Source organism: Silurus meridionalis, chromosome 6 (assembly GCF_014805685.1).
Source record: "Silurus meridionalis isolate SWU-2019-XX chromosome 6, ASM1480568v1, whole genome shotgun sequence".
Lineage (NCBI taxonomy): Eukaryota > Metazoa > Chordata > Actinopteri > Siluriformes > Siluridae > Silurus > Silurus meridionalis.
The window spans coordinates 28,524,645-28,549,068 of record NC_060889.1 but is presented as its reverse complement, the minus strand read 5'-3'; the positions used below and the strand labels follow the sequence as shown (position 1 = coordinate 28,549,068).

Here is a 24,424-nt window from a genome sequence, read left to right as displayed (position 1 = left end):
GTCAGGTGTGTCAGAGAAGTATGTGAGGGTGGTGCAGGACATGTATGAGGACAGTGTGACAGCGGTGAAGTGTGCAGTAGGTACGACAGACTGGTTCAGGGTGAAGGTTGGACTGCATCAAGGATCGGCCCTGAGCCCTTTCCTGTTTGCAGTGGTGATGGACAGGTTGACGGACGAGGTCAGACAGGATTCTCCCTGGACTATGATGTTTGCGGATGATATTGTGATTTGTGGTGAGAGTAGGGATCAGGTTGGGAAGAGCCTGGAGAGGTGGAGATATGCGCTGGAGAGAAGAGGAATGAAAGTCAGTAGGAGTAAGACAGAGTACATGTGTGTGAATGAGAGGGAGGGCAGTGGAGTGTTGCAGTTGCAGGGAGAAGAGCTGGAGAAGGTGGAGGAGTTTAGGTACCTGGGGTCAACAGTGCAAAGTAATGAAGTGTGTTAGAGAAATAAAGAAAAGAGTGCAGGCAGGGTGGAGTGGGTGAAGAAGAGTGACAAGAGTGATTTGTGATAGTAGGGTATCTGCAAGAATGAAAGGGAAAGTTTATAGGACTGTGGTGAGACCTGTGATGTTGTATGGATTAGAGACAGTGGGAGTCACGAGGATGGACAAGATTAGAAATGAGTTTATTAGAGGAACAGCGCATGTTTTGGTTACAGGGTAAGGGAGGCGAGATTGAGATGGTTTGGACATGTGCAGAGGAGGGACATGAATTATATTGGTAGAAGAATGCTGAGGATTAAGCCACCAGGAAGGAGGAATGTTTATGGATGTAGTGAGGGAAGACATGCAGGTAGTTGGTGTGAAAGAGGCAGATGTAGAGGACACAGTGGTATGGAGATGGATGATCCGCTGTTGCGACCCCTAATGGGATTAGACACAAAATTTAAATATCACTCTTGGTAGGTGTAATTGAGAATTAAATTAATTTCAAGTTAAAAAACGGGAGAGATAACTAAACCGCTTAGTGAGAGCATATGTGTTCAGCCCGCCATCTTGCCGGAAGTCTATCTATCGCCTTTGTCTGCGTAAACTTCGTTTAGAAACACGTCATCAAAAAGCGCTGAAAATCGGCCAATAGCTGACACACGGAAATAAAAAATATATCTTTAGACAGCTTAAAGTGTGTAGTTTTAGAATAAGTTCGGTAAAATAAAAACATGTTTTCAATGAATATAAATCATGTGAAACCAAGTAGAGGCACAGATTTTCCACCGCAGCTAATTATCTGATATTGAGCTGCGAGCGGACACGCCCCCCTGCTATTCACAGGTAAACAGTTCACACGCTGTCTTTTAATGCTGTCCTTGCTAATGTGTATTTTAAATAAACCACAATGGAATCGCATTCCTTGTTGTAGTACTGTACTTCTCACTCAGATCCTGGCTCAGTGATACACAGCTCATTACGTAATCGATAGCTCATTATGCGACCCATTGTCTACAAAGCTGTCAGTCACAACATGTCGACGCCTCTTCGCATATGGCCTTTCAAAGTAAAAAGTGTCTTTTAAATTTTAAATCAATGTACAGTTGTGTTCAAAATTATTCAACCCCCACTGAAATTGATTGTTTTGGTCGGTTTGACATTGATTATGATCATTCAGTCATCCTGCTTACAATTAAATCAAAGAGGCACGTGTAGGTCAGACAAATATAACATAACATTTATAATGAAATAACCACAAATGTCTTTTCTGAGCTCACATCATTATCAGTTTTATTCAACCCCCAAGTGACATTCAATCTTAGTACTTAGTACAACATCCTTTTACAGTAATAACAGCTTTTAAACGTGAAGCATAGCTTGACACAAGTGTCTTGCAGCGATCTACGGGTATCTTCGCCCATTCATCGTGGGCAAAAGCCTCCAGTTAAGTCACATTCTTAGGCTTGCACACTGCAACTGCTTTCTTTAAGTCCCACCAGAGGTTCTCAATCGGATTTAAGTCTGGTGACTGCGATGGCCACTTCAAAATGTTCCAGCCTTTAATCTGCAACCATGCTCTAGTGGACTTGGAGGTATGCTTGGGATCATTGTCCTGTTGAAAGGTCCAACGTCTTCCAAGCCTCAGGTTTGTGACGGACTGCATCACATTGTCATCCAATATCTCCTGGTACTGAAGAGAATTCATGGTACCTTGCACGCTGATGCTTCTCAGTACCTGCAGAAGCAAAACAGCCCCAAAGCATGATTGACCCCCCGCCATGCTTCACAGTAGGCAAGGTGTTCTTTTCTTCATAGGCCTTGTTCTTCCTCCTCCAAACATAGCGTTGATCCATGGGCCCAAACAGTTCTAATTTTGTTTCATCAGTCCACAGAACACTATCCCAAAACTTCTGTGGTTTGTCCACATGACTTTTGGCATACTGCAGTCGACTCTTCTTATTCTTTGGGGACAGCAAGGGGGTGCGCCTGGGAGTTCTGGCATGGAGGCCTTCATTACGCAGGGTGCGCCGTATTGTCTGAGCAGAAACTTCAGTACCCACATCTGACAAATCTTTTCTCAGTTCCTCAGCAGTCATATGGGGACTTTTCTCCACTCTACGCTTCAGGTAGCTCACAGCAGTCGAAGTCAGCATCTTCTTTCTGCCACGACCAGGTAGCGTTTCAACAGTGCCCTTTGCCTTGAATTTGCGAATGATGCTTCCTATGGTGTCTCTTGGTATGTTTAACATCTTTGCAATCTTCTTATAGCCATTGCCCTTCCTGTGAAGAGTAATCACCTGTTCTCTTGTCTTCCTGGACCATTCTCTTGACCTCACCATGTTTGTAACCACACCAGTAAATGTCTAGAAGGAGCTGAGTATCACAGTCATTTTAAAGCTGCCTAATTGGTGCTTATTAGGCTTTATTGCTGCTCCCTGATATCCACAGGTGTTTTCAATACCTGATTGAAAACACTTCATTGAACCTCTGTTCTTCAGAGTGGTAGTCTTTAAGGGGTTGAATAATTATGTCAATGAAGAATTAACAAAAGAAACATTTACTACTGTATTACAAAACTAATTGATGTCATTTTAGTTGCATATGGTTCTTTAAGAAGTCCTTGTAGGATTTCTTTCTGAATACAATTACAAATGTACACTAAATTCCCTAAAACCATTTACAGCATTGGGGGTTGAATAATTTTGAACACAACTGTATTGTTTAATGTGAATGAGCAGGCAGGATGATTTTCACATGATTAAAAAAAAACCTACATTAGAAGATCTGTTCTCAAAAAGTCTTGGGAAAACATGTTTACAATAGGTTTTGTGGCCATATATCAGCAAGTTTACCACGCATAAACCTTATTTTGTCATAAGTTGTTTACATATTATGGTAGCCCAGTTTGTGCTGAATACAATGTAATAAATCTTTTGTCAATAATATATTGTAAAAGCAACTAAAAAGAACCAAATGTAAGAGCATGTCAAAATCTCTCAAGGGACCAAAAACACCCTCAGACTTCAGAGGGTTAAAGAAATAAGAGATTGGATGACCCATAACTTTCTACTATTAAATTCTGATAAGACGGAGATTTTGCTCATCGGCCCAAAAACCAGTATACAGAAGCTCCAGCATCTCAACCTGCATTTAGACGAATGTTCTGTAACTACTAGTTCAACGGTAAAAGCCCTGGATGTTATTTTAGACAGCAACTTGTCTTTCAAAAATCATATCAACCAAGTTACAAAAACAGCCTTCTTTTACTTTAGAAATATTTCTAAGCTAAGAAACATGTTATCTATATTTGATACAGAGAAGCTCGTCCATGCGTTTATGACCTCCATAATAGACTCTTGTAATGCATTACTAGGTGGATGTCCTGCATCATTAATAAACAAGCTTCAGTTAGTTCAGTATGCGACAGCAAGAGTTCTTACAAGGTTATAAAAATATGATCATATAACCCCAATCTTATCATCTCTGCACTGGCTTCCTGTTAAGTTTCGAATAGACTACAAACTACTACTTCTTACTTATAAAGCCCTAAATTGTTTGGCTCCCAGTTATCTATCCAGTCTTTTAACACTCTACAATCTGTCACGCTCCCTGAGATCTCAAAACTCTGGACTTCTAGTAGTTCCTAGAATAGCAAAGTCCATTAAAAGTGGTAGATCATTCTCACATTTGGCTCCTAAACTTTGGAACAGTCTTCCTAACAGTGTTCGGGGCTCAGACACACTCTCCCAGTTTAAATGCAGATTAAAAACTTATCTTTTTATCAATGCCACAGTCTTGCTCATCAGGGATAAATACACACCATTCACCTTGACTGTTGATTTCTGTAAAGCTGCTTTAAGACAATGTCTGTTGTGAAAAGCACTATAGAAATAAACTTGACTTGACTAACAGCCACAAAGGGAGATCTGTGGCTCACCCCGTGCCTTAAGTCGTGCTGCGGGACGCCCCACACTCGCCCTCAGACCTTCGCGACTCCATTCAAAAGGTTTCAGTAAGCAAATAAACAATCAGCAGCATTCCAGTGGTACCTCCCATGCTGCTCTCATGGGGCTGCTAAGCGGGCGTAGCCCCAACACGTCCCACTGGGAAGTGCAGAGAGTGGGATCCCACGTAGCGCTCTGTTCCTACGCCCTGTGAGGTGACAGACCTAAAGACTGTTTTAATTAATAAGAGGGCTTCAACTAAGAGGTAGTGACAGGCTCTAGGCGTACCGGAGGTCAGTCTTGAGAGACCCAGGTCAACCTGGGAAGCCCAGCCAGAGGTGTCTCGATGGGAAGTGCGCACTGTAGAGCGTGGCTATACGATTCAGTTTGTGTCTCTTCCGCCCCGGTTCAACAGGGAATCGATCAGGCTCAGGTCATATCCATGCATTTCCTAATTAAGCGTATTAGTATACAAAACAGAATACAATGGTTTAGTTGATTTTTTTAATGAGTGTCAGTAATATACAATGAATAAAACTACAGGATCCAATAAACTACTTTTAGAAAGAAATAAAAAATTGTTTGATTCAATGTAAAACATTTAGTGAACATAAAAAATAAGTACAACACATGATAAATATACTTAAAAATATACTGTATATATTTAAAAAGGTAAAGAGGTTGTTAAAAATAAACATGTACTTCAGATACTTTATTCAAACCATGTGAAATTCAGTGAATAGAAAATTATGCATTTATTTTATAAAAACACTCCAACCTCAAACCTCCTTACACAACTACAATTAAATGTTCAAAAAGCTGCAAAAAAATGTAATACAAACACACCAAGTCTGATCTCACCTATGCACACCAAAATGATCAATGTGACATGAAATTTATTACAGTTGCAATGTGCAAGTTTATATAAGGTTTTAAGTTTAGAAGCAAAACACAAATCCTCACACGCTGCTGTAGAGGAATGGAATTTAGTTACCTAGGACTTTGTTTTTTTTTATGTTTAGCAGATGTAAATATACAGAATGTTTAGCTTTTTCATGCTTGCTATTTGTGCATTTAAATATATCATTGAGATCTGTGTGGGTTAGCGGGTGACACTAGGGGGCGATAGAGAACAGCCTCACGCTTCATAGAGCATATGAAGAAATCACATTGCCAGCTTCAGAGAAACACACACGATAACTCACGTTTTTCCTATGTGTTTATTGTTTATACAGGTGAGATCTGTGATATATCTGCACAAGTTACTGTTAATATAATGTTCATGTGTTTATATAATGTTTTACTGTGTGTTAATATGTAAACTAGAGCACAAATCATCGCATCAGCGATTCAAGGTCATATCGCGTGTGAGTTAGCCACCAGCCAAGATCGCACGAGGTTGAGACGAGACAATATAATGTGTTAAAGTGTGTAATAGTAATTGAGAGAGAGTAAATATATATGCAGTAGAACATGTATAATGTTTGGTTGTTAACTAATGTAGGTTACATTGGAAAAGTATAAAGGTTACGCCACCATTGTTTAATGGGTTTAAGTCATGGGCTATGCTGCAATATTATATTATGATGTGGCCTATGTATTTCATACTTGAATTGAAAATACTAATGTTTTCGTTTGTATTTGATCTTTAATCTGTAAGTTCAGTTTGTAAATGGAGAAGCATACGAGACATGTCTTTTGTGTATTGTCTGTTTAGAACGCTTCACAGAGCATATGAAGAAATTACATTGCCAGCTTCAGAGAAACACTCACGATAACTCACGTTTTTCCTATGTGTTTATTGTTTATACAGTCTCGACAGCTGTGACAACAAAATAAAATTGTTTTATGTGCCACCAGAAATCTCTCTTTTCTGTGTGTGTAACATAAACATGGCGAGCCAGCCAGGAGGCGCTGTTGAGTCAACAGTGAGAGGGAAAACAGCTCCTCCTTGAGACGAACCTGTAAATAAAAGAAGATACATCAATACAGAGAGCAGATTTAAACAAATAAGAAGATACAAAATCAGGATTGGATTTAACAATAAGAGAGAAAAATGGAACAACTTCAAGATTGTGTAAGCTCCAAGCTCCTAACATTAGACAAACCCCAGCTCATCAAGGTATGTCAACATCTAAAATGCAGTGAGCCAGCAGATAAGGGATTTTCAGACAACTCAAGGCGAGCACTGATACGACTAGCAGAGAGAACACTGGAGGAAATTGAGGAAGGTGAAACAGAAGAAGATTATGAAGGATTTCTCAGTGAACTTCTGTGTTTCCTGGAGCAATATGAGAAGCCTGAAGAGTCAGAGAACCCACCTGCAGAACCTGATGAAATCTCGGAACTGAAAAAGGAGTATGTAGAGCTACAGAAGAGACAAGATGATGTCCGACGCACGCTGGAGGAAAAGATTGTGGCCCTGGAGGCGAGACTTCAAAGCAGTAGACAAGGAACAAGCAGGAGGGAGACCGTACTCCGACAGCCTGATTCGATGCCTGAGATGACCCTGAGAAAAGAATTCAGAATATTTGGACAGATTGGAGAAGCAGGCCAAAAAGAGAAGCTGTCATACACCAGTCTAACTAATCAGATAGAGTCTGGATTAAAGAAGGGTTACTCGGAGGCTGAAATCATCGAAGCAGTCGTCAGGGCTGTGAGTCCGGGCCTCCACCTTAGAGAGCTGCTAGAGATTAAAAGAGACCTTACGCTACCCACACTGAAGACGATTCTGAGAGGGCACTACAAGATTGACTCCTCATCAGACTTGCTGCACAGGTTAATGAATATATCACAGGAACCCAAAGAGCCTGCCCAGAATTATTTGTTTCGAGCTATAGAGCTGAGGGAGAAATTGCTTTGGAAGTCTGGAGATGAAAAAGATGGAGAACAATTTAGCCCTGAACTCATACAGCGAAAGTTCCTCCGTTCACTTGAGACAGGACTTTTAAGCGATGCTGTCAAGTTTCAGATCAAACCATACCTTGAGGATCCAAAAGTGACAGATGAGGTGTTAATTGAGAAGTTAGGAGAAGCTGCTAACTTAGAATTAGAAAGACAGACCAAATTGAGGAAGGCTGTGACACCAAAGCCGCTTAAGCTAAGTGAAGTTCAGACAGTCGAGCACCCCTGTGAAAGTAGGCAGTTGGTGAGTGAGGCTGAAGTCAGGGAAAACAATAACTCTGTAGTTAGGGACAAAAAGAAGCAAGGACGAGGTAAAGATGCTGACACTGATACCACCAAAGCCATTGAGGACCTCAAGGCAAACGTCATGGAAATGACAAAGATCTTCGTGAAACAATGGAAGCAACCAGGTCACATCCGCAACCATTACCACAGAGGGCTGAAAGGGCCAAAGGGCTGCCAAGGGGTTGCCGATCATGTCAGGAAGCGCAGAGAGGTGAAGAATGCAGACACTTTCCGGTGCGGGCAAGAGGGACACCTGTCTCGAGGCTGCAGACAAAGACGACAGATGTCGGAACGGGCGGGACTGCTGAACAGGGGCCCGCAGTAGTCCAGTCTCTTCCCGGGTCCCAACCAGTACCAGCGATGCAGCAGGCTTTCAGACCCTGTCAAGTCCAACACGGTGATTAGGTAAACAACAGTGAGTCCAGCATGCAAACAGTTAAAATAACCACCCATAGTAATATGCCAGTATGTTATTTGTCCCCCTCTGACCAAACGAAACTTCTTAAACTGATTGGGAGGAGATGCTTGGTTCACTGCCAACTAGATGACATCACAGTGGAGGCCTTGTGGGACACAGGAGCTCAAGGGAGTATTATCAATGCTGATTGGAGAAAACAATACTTACCACATGCCATCATCCGACCTATTGAGGAGCTCCTGGGCCCAGGAACACTCACAGGACTGGCTGCAAACCACACAGAGATCCCGTTTGAAGGCTGGGTGGAGGTGAGATTCGGCTGCCCAGTGATGACACAGAAGGAGCCCTTCAGGTACCCATTCTCGTGACAAGTGACCCTAATGTAGCTGAAAACCCTGTTATTGGCTTTAACGTCATTGAGGAGGTGGTCGACAAGTGGGAAAAACAAAGATGCAAGCCAAACACAATAAACAGGATAAGCCAAGCCTTCTCTGTATCCATCACAACCGCAAAGTCAATGCTTAAGCTGTTAAAAACAACAAACTCCTATGTGAATGTCGGAACAGTTCGAGCCGGGAAACAAAGGGTACAGCTGAAAGCAGAACACGTAACAACCATCCATGCACGGGTACACATTGGAGCACAGTTTTCAGAACAAACCTTGCTGTTTGTCCCCTGTGAGCCGTCACCACTACCTGAAGGTTTAGTGATTCAGGAAGGATCAGTCAAAGTGACTGCAGGAAGGACAACCCAGATACCGGTTACTATCGCCAATACTACCAAACAGTGTCTCGAACTGACTCACGTCTTACCCTGGGACATCTCCAAATGATAAAGACAGCCTATCCAGTCACAGCAGAGCCCTTACGAGCATGTGAAACACAAGCAGCAACAACACAAAACCCTCATCTCATGCAAACCTGTGAAGTGAGTGTCACATCAGGCAAAACAGAGAGACCCAATCAGTGGGATCCCCCAATAAAGCTCGAACACCTAACTAAGGAACAGCAACAGGTAGTGCGACAGCTATTAAGAGAAGAGTGTAATGCTTTTGCCGCTGATGATAATGATGTTGGTTGCATTCCCTCACTGAATATGCATATTACACTGCACGACAAGACACCTGTGCAAAAGACGTACATCTCAGTGCCTAAACCACTCTTACAGGAAGTGAAAGAGTATCTCCAGGACCTGCTGAACAAAGGGTGGATAAGCAAATCGAGATCCCCTTACTCCTCGCCAGTGGTATGTGTAAGGAAAAAGGATGGTAGCCTGAGACTATGCTGCGACTATCGAGAACTGAACCGCAAATCTGTACCTGATAGGCACCCCATTCCAAGAATACAGGACATGTTAGACTCCCTGAGTGGCAGCTCTTGGTTTTCGGTCTTGGACCAAGGTAAGGCCTACCACCAAGGATTCCTTGATGCAGAGAGCCAACCATTGACAGCCTTTATTACACCCTGGGGACTATACCAGTGGAACAGGATTCCGTTTGGCCTTAGTTCGGCCCCAGCTGAATTCCAGAGAAACATGGAAGCTTGTCTTGAAGGTCTACGTGATACCATCTGTCAACCCTACCTGGACGACAACCTTGTACATAGCTCTTCCTTTAATGACCATGTGAATCATATTCGTACAGTCCTCCAAAGATATCAGAAGCATGGAGTCAAGCTGAGTCCGCACAAATGTGAGCTGTTTAAAAAGAAAGTACGTTTCTTGGGCCGCATCGTGTCAGAAGAGGGATACTCGATGGATCCTGCTGAAATAGCACCTGTGCAGGCATTAAAGCTCAGATCACCAGCTACAGTAGGAGACTTGAGAAAGATGATGGGATTCCTTTCCTATTACAGGACATATATTCCTAATTTTTCTCGTCTGGCAAGACCTCTCTACCAGCTGATAGCCGCACCACCAAAGAGTATGTTACCTGTCGAGACAAAGGGAAAGAGAAAGAAACCAAGTACAAAGTCAAAAGGACAGGTACCGCCCAAAACACCCATAACCTGGACACAGACTCACCAAGATACCTTGAATAACTTAATAGATCACTTAACACAGCCACCAATCCTTGCATACCCTGACCTGACGAAGCCATTTGTCCTCCATTGCGATGCATCACAGGATGGTCTAGGTGCAGTCCTGTATCAGAAAAGTAAAGAAAAGATGTCAGTGATTGCATATGGATCAAGAACACTTACACCACCAGAGAAAACTACCACATGCATGCTGGAAAATTGGAATTCCTGGCGTTAAAGTGGGCGATTTGTGAACGCTTCAGAGATTACCTAGTCCATGTTCCACATTTTGAAGTATACACAGACAATAACCCCCTAACGTACATCCTCACAACAGCCAAACTTAATGCAACAGGACATCGCTGGGTCGCAGAGTTAGCTGACTTCAACTTCACCATCAGATATCGTCCGGGCAGATGTAATGCAGACGCAGACGGTCTCTCAAGAATGCCACTAGACATTGATCAATACATGAAACTGTGCACAGAAGAGGTAAATCAAGGTGTCATCAGTGCTACAGTGCAAGGCGTAACATTACCTGTGAATGATGCTTCTCTATGGACAAGTGGAATCGATGTACAGGCCATGCAGCTAGTGGACGATAAAGTTTTACTGCCTTCCGAACTGCATCTCTCTCTAGACCAGATAAAGCAATCTCAACAGCAGGACTCAGTCATTAGCCGTGTCCTGACGTTCAAAAGGAACAACAGTCGTCCATCTGGCCACACTCTCAGGAAAGAGCCGACGGATGTTAGGACTCTTCTGAAACAGTGGACAAGACTTTATTTGGATGAGGGAGGGGTCCTGTACAGAAGAGCAGGAAAGAGAAACCAACTTGTTTTACCGAGAGAGCATCACCAAACTGTCTATAAAGAGTTACATCAAGAGATGGGACACCTCGGAGTGGAGAGGACACTAGACTTAATACGTGAGAGATTCTACTGGCCTCAGATGCAAAAAGAAACTGAGAACTTTGTGATGCACGTATGTGAATGCTTAAAAAGGAAGAAACCTCACAAGACTCCAAAAGCTCCATTGGTCCCAATTCAAACTACATACCCATTCCAGCTAGTGTCCATCGACTTTCTCCATCTCGAAACTTGCAAGAATGGATATGAATACATACTTGTAGTAATGGATCACTTCACACGTTTTGCTCAGGCCTATGCCACGAGAAATAAATCAGCAAAGACTGTGGTGCAACAGGTTTTTGGAGATTTTGCTCTCAAGTTTGGCTTTTCTGAGAAAATCCATCATGATATGGGAGGAATTTGAGAACCACCTGATGGATCAGCTGCAGAAGACTTGTGGTGTACGCGGATCTCACACAACGCCCTATCACCCTATGGGCAATGGACAAGTTGAAAGATTCAACAGGACGCTCTTATCCATGCTCAGGACACTGAGTGATGTTGAGAAGGCAGACTGGAAAAATTCACTGTCTAAGGTGATCCATGCATACAATTGCACCCGCTGTGAAGCAACTGGGTTTTCCCCATATTATTTGTTATTTGGCCGCTCACCATGACTCCCCATCGATCTCATGTTTAACTTGCCATTGGATGAAAAACAACAGAATTATGCAGATTACGTGAGAAACTGGCAGACCCGGATGCAGGAAGCCTACGACATTGCATCAAAAACTGCAAACAGAGAGGCACAGAGGAAAACAGTACTATGACAAGAGAGTCCACGGTGTTGAACTATGGCCTGGCCACAGAGTGCTGCTTAGGAACCTCAGTGAAAGAGGAGGGCCGGGAAAGCTACGTTCACATTGGGAAGATTGTGTATACACTGTGATCAGCAGAAAGAGCCTTGGCAGTCCTGTGTATGAAATCAAGCCTGAAAAGGGTGGACCAAGCAAGATAGTACACAGAAATCTTCTGCTACCCTGCGATAGTTTACCAGTAGAAAACCATGTATGTCAGAAACAGCAAAAGCGTAGGGTTGTGGGCAGAGACAAGTGATAGAAAAGTGATAAGCCAGAACAATACAACGACTCAGAGAGTGATGATGATGACAGATATGCACTGCGCTATCGGTTTCCACCAGGCTCAGACCATACTGAAACTGATACCACTCTAAATCCCGAGGCTGAACCATTCGAACCTCTAGCACAGAGAACAGAATCACCTGAGCACTTTTCTGTACATGAAGAAATGGAACACCAGGATATCCTGACAGCAGAGGAAGACAATATCTCACAGGCAGACAATATCTCTGAACAGGAGGATCGAGAAACAGAGTGTGAACAGGAGAGGACTCAATCATCCACTTACCCTCAAAGACAGAGACACCAGCCGAAGATGTTGACTTATGATGCACTGGGAAAACCAACAGTGATACGGAGAACCACAGAACTGAAAGAGTTAAGTTTACAGCCCACAGATGGACTGAACCTGTGGAGGCCCTGGGGATGAATTAAAGATAGGACAATAAATTAGAGACAAACAAAGGAGAAAATATAATAGAAAAGGATATATATATTGGTGACCTGTAAGTAAACAGAATAGGAAAAAAGTTGACAAGTTTTAGTGGATATGTGGCCGATACTGTTGGAGTCTAGATGTATGGTAAGACTTATCTATTATAGATAGGACTGTTTATATGCTTTAATTATGGGTAGTAAGAGACAGAATAAATGCTAAAGTGCTTGGTCAGAAAATGTTACAATAGTAAGTTACCCCTTTATTTTTCTAGAAATAAACCATGGTGAAAAGGGGGCTGACTAAATGAATGTACTTAATTAATGCTTACTGTTTACCTACCTTTTGTCTTGTAGCAGAAACCAGGTCACCCAGGAACAATGATCCATTTGTCGTAAAATGTAGAAAAACATTTTTTTTTTCAAGTGGGGGAGGGTGTAGAGGAATGGAATTTAGTTACCTAGGACTTTGTTTTTTTTATGTTTAGCAGATGTAAATATACAGAATGTTTAGCTTTTTCATGCTTGCTATTTGTGCATTTAAATATATCATTGAGATCTGTGTGGGTTAGCGGGTGACACTAGGGGGCGATAGAGAACAGCCTCACGCTTCATAGAGCATATGAAGAAATCACATTGCCAGCTTCAGAGAAACACACACGATAACTCACGTTTTTCCTATGTGTTTATTGTTTATACAGGTGAGATCTGTGATATATCTGCACAAGTTACTGTTAATATAATGTTCATGTGTTTATATAATGTTTTACTGTGTGTTAATATGTAAACTAGAGCACAAATCATCGCATCAGCGATTCAAGGTCATATCGCGTGTGAGTTAGCCACCAGCCAAGATCGCACGAGGTTGAGACGAGACAATATAATGTGTTAAAGTGTGTAATGGTAATTGAGAGAGTAAATGTATATGCAGTAGAGCATGTATACTGTTTGTTAACTAATGTAGGTTACATTTTAAAAGTATAAAGGTTATGCCACCATTGTTTAATGGGTTTAAGTCATGGGCTATGCTGCAATATTATATTATGATGTGGCCTATGTATTTCATACTTGAATTGAAAATACTAATGTTTTCGTTTGTATTTGATCTTTAATCTGTAAGTTCAGTTTGTAAATGGAGAAGCATACGAGACATGTCTTTTGTGTATTGTCTGTTTAGAACGCTTCACAGAGCATATGAAGAAATCACATTGCCAGCTTCAGAGAAACACTCACGATAACTCACGTTTTTCCTATGTGTTTATTGTTTATACAGTCTCGACAGCTGTGACAACAAAATAAAATTGTTTTATGTGCCACCAGAAATCTCTTTTCTGTGTGTGTAACACTGCCTCAAAATATTAGCTTCTTTTAGCATTGCATTATAGCAATAAATCTGCATTATCAAACAAACAATGATAACAATAAGTATATATATATTTTTTAAAGCATCACATCCTCTTCTTTTACATGCAATTTGCTCACTCCTCCAGAACAGCAGTCTCGATTCTCTTCTCATGAGTTTGAGCTGATAAAAAAAAGAACAGAGGCATTTTTATTGCAAGTTCATTCAAGATGATTTATATCAGTAAAACAACCAATGGCATTTGATCTTGTCCTAACCGCATGTCACTATGATGAATAACTAAATTCTTCCAGTATAATATACATTTTTTATTAATATACACTAAGTAGTTGATGGCCCAGCAGCTCCAGTTTCAAAAGCTATCCCTCCTCCCAGTTACAATCAGATACAGTATAGTTATTATTATTACAGTACATTTTAAATCGAAATAATATAACCAGATGTTATCTTGCATTTTTGTGAAGTAAATGTGATTTTTTGCGATGTTTCCTCACAATGACTGAAGCATCCTTCACATTCAATTTACATTTAAACCCAACTAAAATTACATTTAAACCCAACTAAAATTCTAAAATTAGTCAAATTATTATTTTTCTTCTGAGGTGACGTTTTGTTTTTGCAATAATTAACGTTAGTTTGCTCCTTATGTGTAATGTAGAGAGGTACTGAACAGTTCCTACCTCGAGCTCTGTAATATTTGACCAGCAGAATGATGGTGATCAGCAGATATGGAGATGCCGTCACTACTCTACTGATCAGCATGAGCACTGAGAATGGAGCTTCTACATGTGATGGACCTGACAAAGAATACAACAAAAATTACAAAAACACTTTATTTATCAACTGTTTGTATTTTTGGATCAAACTGATATACAAATAAAATCGTTTTCATTTGGACACAAACACACGTGAACACAATACATAATTTACAAAGGCTTGCAGAAACTAAGTACTATAGCTTTACATTGCATTATATAGAGCTACTCAACATGATAAGTTAAACTCAATAAGTCACAATTGTATATAAATAAATAATTAAAATAATGTCTCACGTCTGACTGAGATCCAGATATTCGTTGAATTTCCTCTCTCTGTGTATTCACAGCAGTAAAAACCTTCATCTGACTTTGACACTTTATGGATGATCATCTCTCCTGTAGTCTGCTTCTGGACGACTGATCGACCTTTATAGAAAACTGATCGGAGATTTGAGGAATTTGTGTTGCGAATTAAACAGCGTAGAGTAAGAGGATGTCCCTCAGTCACAGGATGGACAGGAGTCTCCAGGATCACATCACCATCTGGAAGAGAGAATTTTCAGACTGTTTGGTTTCAGTGTGAAAGTCATCAGTTTGTTTGTATTCTGTGGTGTTAAACTTTATGAAAACACTTTTGATGAAGAATACATTTTTGAACTGTGTTACATCCTCATTCAGCAGTTTATTGGTTCTACCAAAACTGATTTAGCTCAGGAGTGGATTGTAACCATTCCAGTCTCTTGCTATTTTCAGGAAACATGAAACCAGTGAAGTGCGTCTTGTCAAACAGTTCTCCCAGTTACAAACCCAGAGTTCTGAATATTCTGTAATTAAACCTTTCCCTGGTTTCCTTTAACAATAATCAAAGAACATAAAGTATGTAGAGTAATGTAGACCCTAAACTTAATTCCCATTGTGAACAATTTGCCAGTTTCATTTTTTGCATGTATCGTCTCACTGTCCATCTTTTTGAAGAGTGACTCTGGTCCTCACAGCTCAGTGAGAGAGAGTCATTAGCAAAGTGTTGAGATCTGTTGGGACTGATGATCAGAGATACTGGAGGAGATTCACCTTAAACACAGAATATTATAATTCATATGCATTATTAGAATTGTGTTTTCATGGCATAAATTGCAGTGAACACATTTACACCATCTTTATTTAAACAGTGCTATATGAATAAGAATAATCCTCTACCACTGCTCAGGGCTCTTCAACTGCTTTTAACATTCATCACTCAGGAGGGTGAATATAAAGATATTTACACTAAACATTAACACAGCTCAGATTCTTTATTTACAGTATTAATGTTGTGGATTTCTTTTTACTCATGCATCTACATTTAACACTCCCACACCAGTGTTGTTATGTGACCTTACCAGTGATCCATAGTGGCTTGGGACTGCTGTTCTTTGTGGAAAATGCTGGGTTTCCTCTCTCTCCTCTGCACCTATAAAGTCCTGTGTGATTTAGAACAACATGACTAAGAGTGTAGGAACCTCCAGATCCTCTGTTGCTGTCTGAGAGGAGCAGGAGCTTGTACTTGATGTGACTGTCATTGACTTTACATGGAACAACTTTGTGAAAGCTGAATGTCCTGTCCGAAAAGGAATCTTTAACCTCACAGCTTAGAGTCACTGAGTCTCCTTCAGTCAGCCAGTTCTTTGAAGATACACTCAGTAATGGTTGTGGTTTCTCTGTTGTACAGGAAAAACAAAATATAAATATATATTAAACAAAATTATAAATGCAACACTTTTGTTTTTGCCCCCATTTTTCCATGAGCTGAAGTCAAAGATCTAAGACTGAGACTAAGACCAAGATTTTCTGAGACCAGCCAACCGGACAGCTGCTGCAACAATCGGCTTGCATAACCAAATAATTTCTGCTCAAACTGTCAGAATCTGTTTCAAAGAAGCTTAGCTGCATGCTAGTCGTCCTCATTAGGGTCTCGACCTGACTGTTCGTCATCCTACCCGACTTGAGTGGGCAAATGCTCACATTCAATGGTGTGTGGCACTTTTGGAGAGGTGTTCTCTTCACGGATGAATCCTGGTTTTCACTGTACAGGGCAAAATGTGTGCGGGAAATGGTGGTCACACAATTACTGACTAGTTTTCAGTGCCCCCACCCAACACATCATTTTAAAGGGGCACCCCTAATGGGAGAAGCTCAAAGTAAGATAAGTAAATCTGTAATATAATTTTTAACAGCCTCCTAAATCTTCTGAATATCTGGATAATAAAAGAGGCAATACAAGATGAGATTTAGTGTCTTAATGCATCCTGTGTATTATTAATCACACTGACTCACCACAGTTATAATGTAACAATAAACTACCACATCCTGGTGTTACCACATACTCACCTGATACATTTAATGTAACAGCATCACTGAGCTCTAAATGCTGAGAGTGATTTTTCTGTCCTCTGCAGGTGTAGTTACCAGTGTAAGACTTATTAACAGAGTTGATATGGATCTCTGGCATTGTGCTGTTTGCATAGACTTGATTATCCTTCATCCAGATGTATCTCCACTCAGTGTCTCCTCCTCCCTGAATGTCACATTTGAGTGTAACATTTTCTCCTTTGTACACTTGATTGTCAGGTTGAATGGACAACACAGCTTTCTGTGTACCTACAATCAATCATAAAAAAAAATATTAATAAATTAATTAATAGGTCAAAAAATACACAAAGTTGACTATTTATTCAAGTAAGTAAAGCTACAGCAGGAGTCAGAGGTTTCTGCCCTACCGTTGTAGAACAGACTTTCAGTTAGTGTTCAGGATTCAGAGACAGTCTCAGTATTTAAGTCTAAGCTGAAAGTCATGTGGTCTTGCTGGAGTCCCTATTCTCTCTATTTTATGAATTGTATTAGAAAAGAGTAATGATTTCTAATAACACAATTCTGTGTAAATGAATCTGGTTTCTCTTTGCAGCAGAGTGTCAGAATCCAAATAGAGTTCTAATTGAACATGAGATTAACTGATATGAGAGTAATATCCTAAAAGCAACTTAAATAGAAAATTCTGCATAGTAATGTGCAAATGTAAAGTACAACTACGATAAATAGAATATATAACCATAATCACCTTCAGCATGTGGCACTGGTATGAGTGCAATCAGCACTGAAAAAGACAAGCAGAGAACATGATGAAAACATGGTAAAGATTCAGTGTATGATTAAAACCAGCAGATATTTGAGAAACCTGAACACGTGTAAAGAAAAAAATATATTGAACTGTATCATTATCAGCAATGGAAACCATCAAACCTTTTGAAAACTATCAAGAAGTAAAAACAATTGTGCAAAGCAATATGGATGTCTTTCTGAAAATTGATGAATAAAAAAAAGCTTAATAGGCTGCATGGGTTTAGAAACTTCTCCAGAAATCAATGTCTGTGAACACATTTGCTGTACCATCCACAAATGCAGGACATATTATCTCTAATAAGAAGCAATATGTGAACATGTTTCAGAAATGCTGCAATCTTCACTATATATACGTAATTTACAAAATGGAGTAAGACAAATGTGAGTAAGTGAAAAACTGTTCTGTGGTCAAATAATTTTTGCTCAGCATGAACATCTCTCTAGGTTTTGTATGTAACCCCGGTTCCCTGAGAGAACGAGACGCTGCTTTAGGAACACTTTAGGAACGCGACTGCTCTGAATAATGTGTGTAATCAGTCAAAATTAGGCGCATGCCATCACCAGCGGGGTAACATCATGATCAGCAAGTATAAAATGCACATGGATTGAAGCAAGCTCCGGCTTCTATAAAAGAGAAAGAAGCACTGCAGTGACGCTGACAGAGTGGCCTAGAGACAAAGCATCTCATTCCCTCCGGGAACTAGAGTTACATATGTAACCTAGGGACGTTTGCGAACAAGTGTCCAATCACACCAGACTGACCATTCCCTGACTAGTGTGTATGGGCATGGCGTGGCACTGTGGTCCAGGCTGTAAAACCGGACAAATGTACGCGGGCTGGACCAGCCCACAGCATTGCAGATGTCTTGAAGAGGTACTCCAGAGGACCAAGTCTTAGAGGCTGCTACACTCCAGGTCAAGTGAGCGCCGACATGGAATGGAGCGAGGAGACCAGAGGACTCATAAGAGGATGCAATGGCATCAATGATCCATCTGCTCTGGGTTTGCTTATAAGCAGAAAGTTCCTCTCCTAGCAGGGCTGTAGCAGTTGGTAGGACTTCCTCCAGGGACCCGTCCTGTGGACGTTAGTGTCCAGTGCTCATACCAAGCATAGCCAGTTCAGTTCCTCCTGGTCTGGAGCCTGAAACGGAGAAGGGTAGAATGCCTGTAACCTAATGGGTCCTGGGTTGACCGAGTGCACCTTTGGCATGTAATGTATTCTAGACTATGTAAAGACACTGGTCATGCCTGGAGTAAACTCCAAAAAGGAGGGGACCACAGAAAGAGCCTGCAGATTTCCAACTCTCTTGAGAGAACAAATGGCCAACAAGAATGGTGTCTTGATTGAAAGGTGCCTCCAAGATGCCTTGGACAGGAGCCTGAAGGGGGCCTCCAGGTGCTGCGATGAAAACGCATAATGAGTGGGTCTCTGCCCTGAGATTGCCCCGCCACGGAGGCATAATACGCTAAAATGACCGATGCATAGATTTTCTGGGTGGAAAAGTCAACCCTTTGGTAAAGTGTCCTTGGAGGAATTCCAGCAGTGAACCGACCAGGCAGTGGACTGGATCCAGCTGGTGGTGCTCACACCACAAGCAAAACAGGCGGCATCTAGCGGCATACAACCTCCTCATGAAGGGAGCTCTGGAATGGGAAATGGTCTCTACCACCTTGCTGGAGTGACCGGAACTACTGAGCTGTGACCCCTCAGGGGCCACAGCCACACCCTCCACAACTCCAGGTGGGGGTGGACTAGGGATGAGCGAGTACTGCATTATCTGTTAACCATGTGAATTATCTGTATCTGTATCTGTAGTGGGTGGTGCCTAACCCGGAAGTAGGCGGGGCTTGTCTTGAAATGGGCGGGGTTTTAACCGGTATGTTATTTTAAGCATGCAATTGATATGGGTTGATCAGAAATTGTTATATTTATTGCTGATTAGAAAAATATTTACAGGACAGCATCAGGATTGAGCTTCAGATCAATGGTTTTGATCGCGATACAGATACAGATAATTCATATGGTTAACAGATACCGATAATGCTGTACTCGCTCATCCCTAGTGTGTATGTAGCTTAATTAATTTGTAATATTTCTAACACTAGCTTACTACCTTTATTTTTTTAGGAAATACAGCAAAAACGTGTCAGACACTCAGTGTCTGGTTACTGGTTAGAGACAGCTGAAGGTTTAAAAAAGAAAAAAAATCTCCAACAGGCAGAGACGCAATGCTAGTCGCATTTTACCAAGCAAGCACCACGTCCTAACGAACCCAAGTTTACCAGAACTCTACTGGTTAGTAAGTACATATTATTAACGTTACAACCCGAAGTAAAAAACCCTAAACGTTAACGGAAAAGACCCGTGAACCCAAGTGACTGAGGGAGAGACAGAGAGCTGTTCTGTGTGTGACTGTGAGTGAGCAGAGTGGGACACAGCAACGCAGTACATCTGTATGTGTGTAGGGGAGGGGCGCTGTGACTAGCCTATCACAGAACGGTGACACAATCAGCTACCCAATGATGATTTTCATTCAATCTGAGCACAGATATTGACTCGTATTACTCGTATAATACTCGTACACAGCAGAAGTGCTTTATCCGTACCGGATACTTGTTTCAGCCGAGTATCCGGCTCATCTGTAGGGTGGACTATGGTGCCCCTGGCCTGGGAAAGGAGATCTGTCCTCAGAGGAATCTCCCAGGGAGGGTGCTTGAGGAGAGCTACCAGGAGCCACCAGGAGGAGATTGACTCCATCCGAGCGAACTTTCTTGAATCCGAAATGACGCCGAGATAGGTGGTTCTCTGAAATGGAGAAAGCACACTCTTTTCGACATTCAAATCCTTCATGTGATCGAGCCTGCTAACTGCTCTGATCGAGCCAATATCAACCAATTGTCAATATAGTTACAAGTGAGCACACAGCCCAGCTTATATAAACCATATCTACCCCTCGTTTAGTAAAACCAAGAATTAAATACACAAGATCCAGAAATATTCTTAATACAGTTAAAACTGAAAAATGCCAGATAAACAATCACAACAAAGTTCTAAAGTTTGGTCTTTTAAACATTAGATCACTTTCACCCAAAGCACTGATTGTAAATGAGATGATCACATATAGATTCAACCAAGATGGCGCCGGTGAGGTCGGCTGCCGTCACGACTGCTCCGGCTACGTTTTCTCTTTTTTTGTTTATTTTATACTTTTCTTTAAGTAGTCACACTTCCATCTACACAAGATGGACATCATTAGATATGACAGAGACACTCTTATCTATTGGTGTACAATGCACACACCTTTCGCCATTTTTAAACCCGGACCCATGCTGGCCGAGAGAGATCCTGAGGGAGAACAAAGGACGCGACCCGTACCGGCGTCAGCGAGGGAAACGAGCCGGCGTCAGGAACAGGCTGAGGGCACGCACACACCGCGCTCCCTTACCCAGTATCCCGTTAGCCAACGTCCAGTCACTGGAAAACAACCTCGACGACCTCAGGGCAAGGGTCAAGTTCCAAAGAGACATTCAGGACTGCAACCTTCTCTGCTTCACCGAGACATGGCTGAACCCAGCGGTACCGGACCACGCCATCCAGCCGGCCGAGTTTTTCTCGGTTTACCGCATGGACAGAACACTGGAGTCGGGGAAGTCAAGAGGAGGTGGAGTGTGTCTGATGGTGAACAACCACTGGTGTGACAGCGCGAGCATTGTTCTTCATTCATGCTCCTGCACACCAAACCTGGAACTACTGACCATCAAATGTCGACCCTTTTATCTACCTCGGGAATTCAGCTCGGTCATAGTCAGTGCCGCTTATATTCCACCTCAAGCGGACACGGACACTGCAGTATGGGATTTACATGAAACAATAACTCTTCACCAAACACAGCATCGGGACGCTGAGCTCATTGTGGTCGGAGATTTCAACAGTGCCAACTTCAAGCGCGGACTACCGAACTTTTATCAGCACATCACCTGTGCTGAACACTGGACCACTGCTACACAACATTCAAGAAGAGCTACAAGGCACAATCACGTCCATCGTTTGGGAAATCGGGCCATGCCGCCATCTTCCTCATGCCTGTTTACAAACAAAGGCTGTCTTTGCGGTCTTTGCACCTCCTTGCTGCTGTTTTTTTTTTTTTTTTTTTTTGCACTACATTGCTCTGTTCTGTTTATACTTTCTCCTGGGTATAGTTTTTACATTTCTCCTCACACAGTACTGTATATTTAAGTATACAGTAGGTTTACTAGTCGGCGCTATACTTGGTTTTTGTCTTTTGTCTTGTCTTGTGTTGTCTGTCTGCACTCTGTCTGTCTGTACTGTTCTTTTGTTTGCACTGTTTGCACCAGGCTGCACTCGATGCACTTTATGTTGTTTTGTTGTTTAGTGTAGCACCAGGGTTCCGGAGGAACGTTGTTTCGTTTTTACTGTGTACTGTGTACCACTGTGTATAGTAAAAATGACAATAAAAGCCACTTGACTTGACTTGAAACAGGAAGCTTCAGTTCAGAGGGAGGTCGCGATGGACTGACCAATCAGTGGCCGCTCTGCAGGATTCTTTGGATGCCGCAGACTGGGACATGTTCCGGCGCAGCTCTGATGACGTCAACATGTTTACGGAAGTGGTTGTGGGATTCATCGGGAAACTAGAGGATGATACAGTGCAGAAAACCCCTACAGTAAAACTTTTTTTTAGTTTTATATTTTTATTTCACTAGAAATCTTGAAAAATGTCTCCCAAGTAAATCAGTGATTGTGCTGTGAAAACGAAAGTAAATAGAAATACCATGGAAACCGAGGCAATTATGAGGGTGATGTGCGCCTCACACTCGCAATCATCCACTATCAGATGAGTAAGAGTTATGCGAGAAACAGAGGCGGAAGCCGAAGTCAAAGCAAACAAAGTTTATTTTGCAAAAACGCATACTCGCAGTAACTGGGAAGTAATCCAGTGGTGCGTGGTCGGAGCGCGGTCCACTAGTCCAGAACTGGATGAGAAGCAGTCTGTGTAATATCCAAAGGAGTGCCTAGGAGATGCGTGCTGCTGACCACAAGCACGGGAGAATCGTGACATGTACAGCCAAACCATTGATAATAACGGGCAGCGAGCAAGGGTGAATGAGGGGCTTATATATGGTTGGGTGATGACTGCTAAACGAGAGTCAGGCGTGTGATTAGTAAGCCGGCGAGCAGCTCCGTGGGGCACGCATGGGAGAAGAATCAGGGAGATCCCTGACAGTAAGTGTTAAATTATGTTTACATTACAGTAATTTGCGGTGTATTCGTTTGTTAAAATAGGCTACAATTACTTTTTAAGTGCAGAAATAAGAGATTGAATGAGATCTTGGAACGGATTATATCACTTTTACATTCATTCTTATGGGAAAAATCAGTTCGAATGTACGAGCAAATGGACCTACGAGCAATTTTCAGAACGAATTATGCTCGTACAATGGGGTTCCACTGTATCAGAACGTTTCCCAACCAGAAGCCGTGGGTGGATAAAACCATCCGCGACGCTCTGAGATCCCGCTCCGCTGCCTACAACACGGGGCTCGCCACGGGGGAGATAGAAGAGTACAAGGCTGCGTCTTACAGTGTTTGCAGAGCGATGAAGGATGCAAAGTGGCGCTACGGGAGGAAACTAGAGTCACAGTTCCAACATGGTGGCTCTAGGAGCCTGTGGCAGGGACTAAGGATAATAACGGACTATAAAACACCATCTTCTAGAATGGTGAATGCGGACGCTTCTCTGGCAGATGAGCTAAACACCTTTTACGCTTGTTTCGAGGCTGCGGCTAACCACGCTAGCGGCGCTAGCGGCACAACCAGTGTGCACGCCAAGAGAGCCGGAGAGGTAAACACGTTCACCATCTCAGAGCATGACGTGAGGAGGGGATTCAAGAGAGTGAATACCAGGAAGGCAGCAGGACCAGATGGCATCACAGGTCGGGTTCTGAAAGCCTGCGCTGACCAGCTAGCACCAGTGTTCACTGAGAGATTCAACCTCTCCCTGGAACAGTCTGTTGTCCCCTCATGTTTTAAACAGTCCACCATTGTTCCTGTCCCGAAGAAACCCCAGCCCACCTGCCTTAATGACTATCGCCCTGTAGCCTTGACCTCAGTAGTGATGAAATGCATTACAGTTTGTGTACCGTCAGAACCGCTCTACTGAGGATGCCATTGCTCATCTCCTCCACACCACGATGAGCCACCTGGACCAAAGAAACAGGAATTATGCAAAGATGTTGTTCGTGAACTACAGTTCAGCGTTTAACACCATAATTCCCTCCACACTCACCTCTAAGTTGGAGGTCCTGGGACTCAGCCAACCGCTGTGTCAATGGATCTCTAACTTCCTGACAGACAGACCACAAGCTGTACGGGTGGGAAAACACACCTCATCCACCCCCACCCTCAGCACTGGTGCTCCCCAGGGTTGTGTTCTGAGCCCCCTGCTTTACTCAATGTACACATATGACTGTGTGGCCACATCCAACTCCATCCACCAACATCAAGTTTGCTGACGACACTGTTGTGGTGGGTCTGATCTCCAACAATGATGAGACGGCCTACCTACAGGAGGTTAAAAACCTGGAGAGATGGTGCCAGGAGAACAACCTTCTCCTGAACGTCAGCAAGACTAAGGAGTTGATTGTGGACTTCAGCACACAGCGGGAGCAGTCATACCAACTGCTAAACATCAGCGGGACTCC

At 42.4% G+C, this 24,424-nt stretch overlaps 1 protein-coding gene across 2 annotated transcripts; it reads right to left on the bottom strand.

Moving 5' to 3' along the window:
* Nucleotides 1-13,092: 13,092 nt before the first annotated feature.
* LOC124387368 (carcinoembryonic antigen-related cell adhesion molecule 5-like) lies at nt 13,093-20,638 on the bottom strand. 2 transcript variants are annotated; one of them, XM_046851688.1, is made up of 7 exons: nt 20,309-20,638; nt 17,640-17,675; nt 16,913-17,182; nt 15,925-16,242; nt 14,840-15,088; nt 14,468-14,584; nt 13,093-13,949 (listed from the first exon to the last, which is right to left on the bottom strand). In XM_046851688.1, the coding sequence occupies exons 1-7, from the start codon at nt 20,550-20,552 to the stop codon at nt 13,903-13,905; spliced, it is 1,281 nt and encodes a 426-aa protein (XP_046707644.1). In that variant the 5' UTR covers nt 20,553-20,638; the 3' UTR covers nt 13,093-13,902. The 2 variants fall into 2 exon arrangements, with proteins under 2 accessions (XP_046707644.1, XP_046707645.1); XM_046851689.1 differs by lacking the exons at nt 13,093-13,949; nt 14,468-14,584 and having other exon boundaries at nt 14,962-15,616.
* Nucleotides 20,639-24,424: the final 3,786 nt, after the last annotated feature.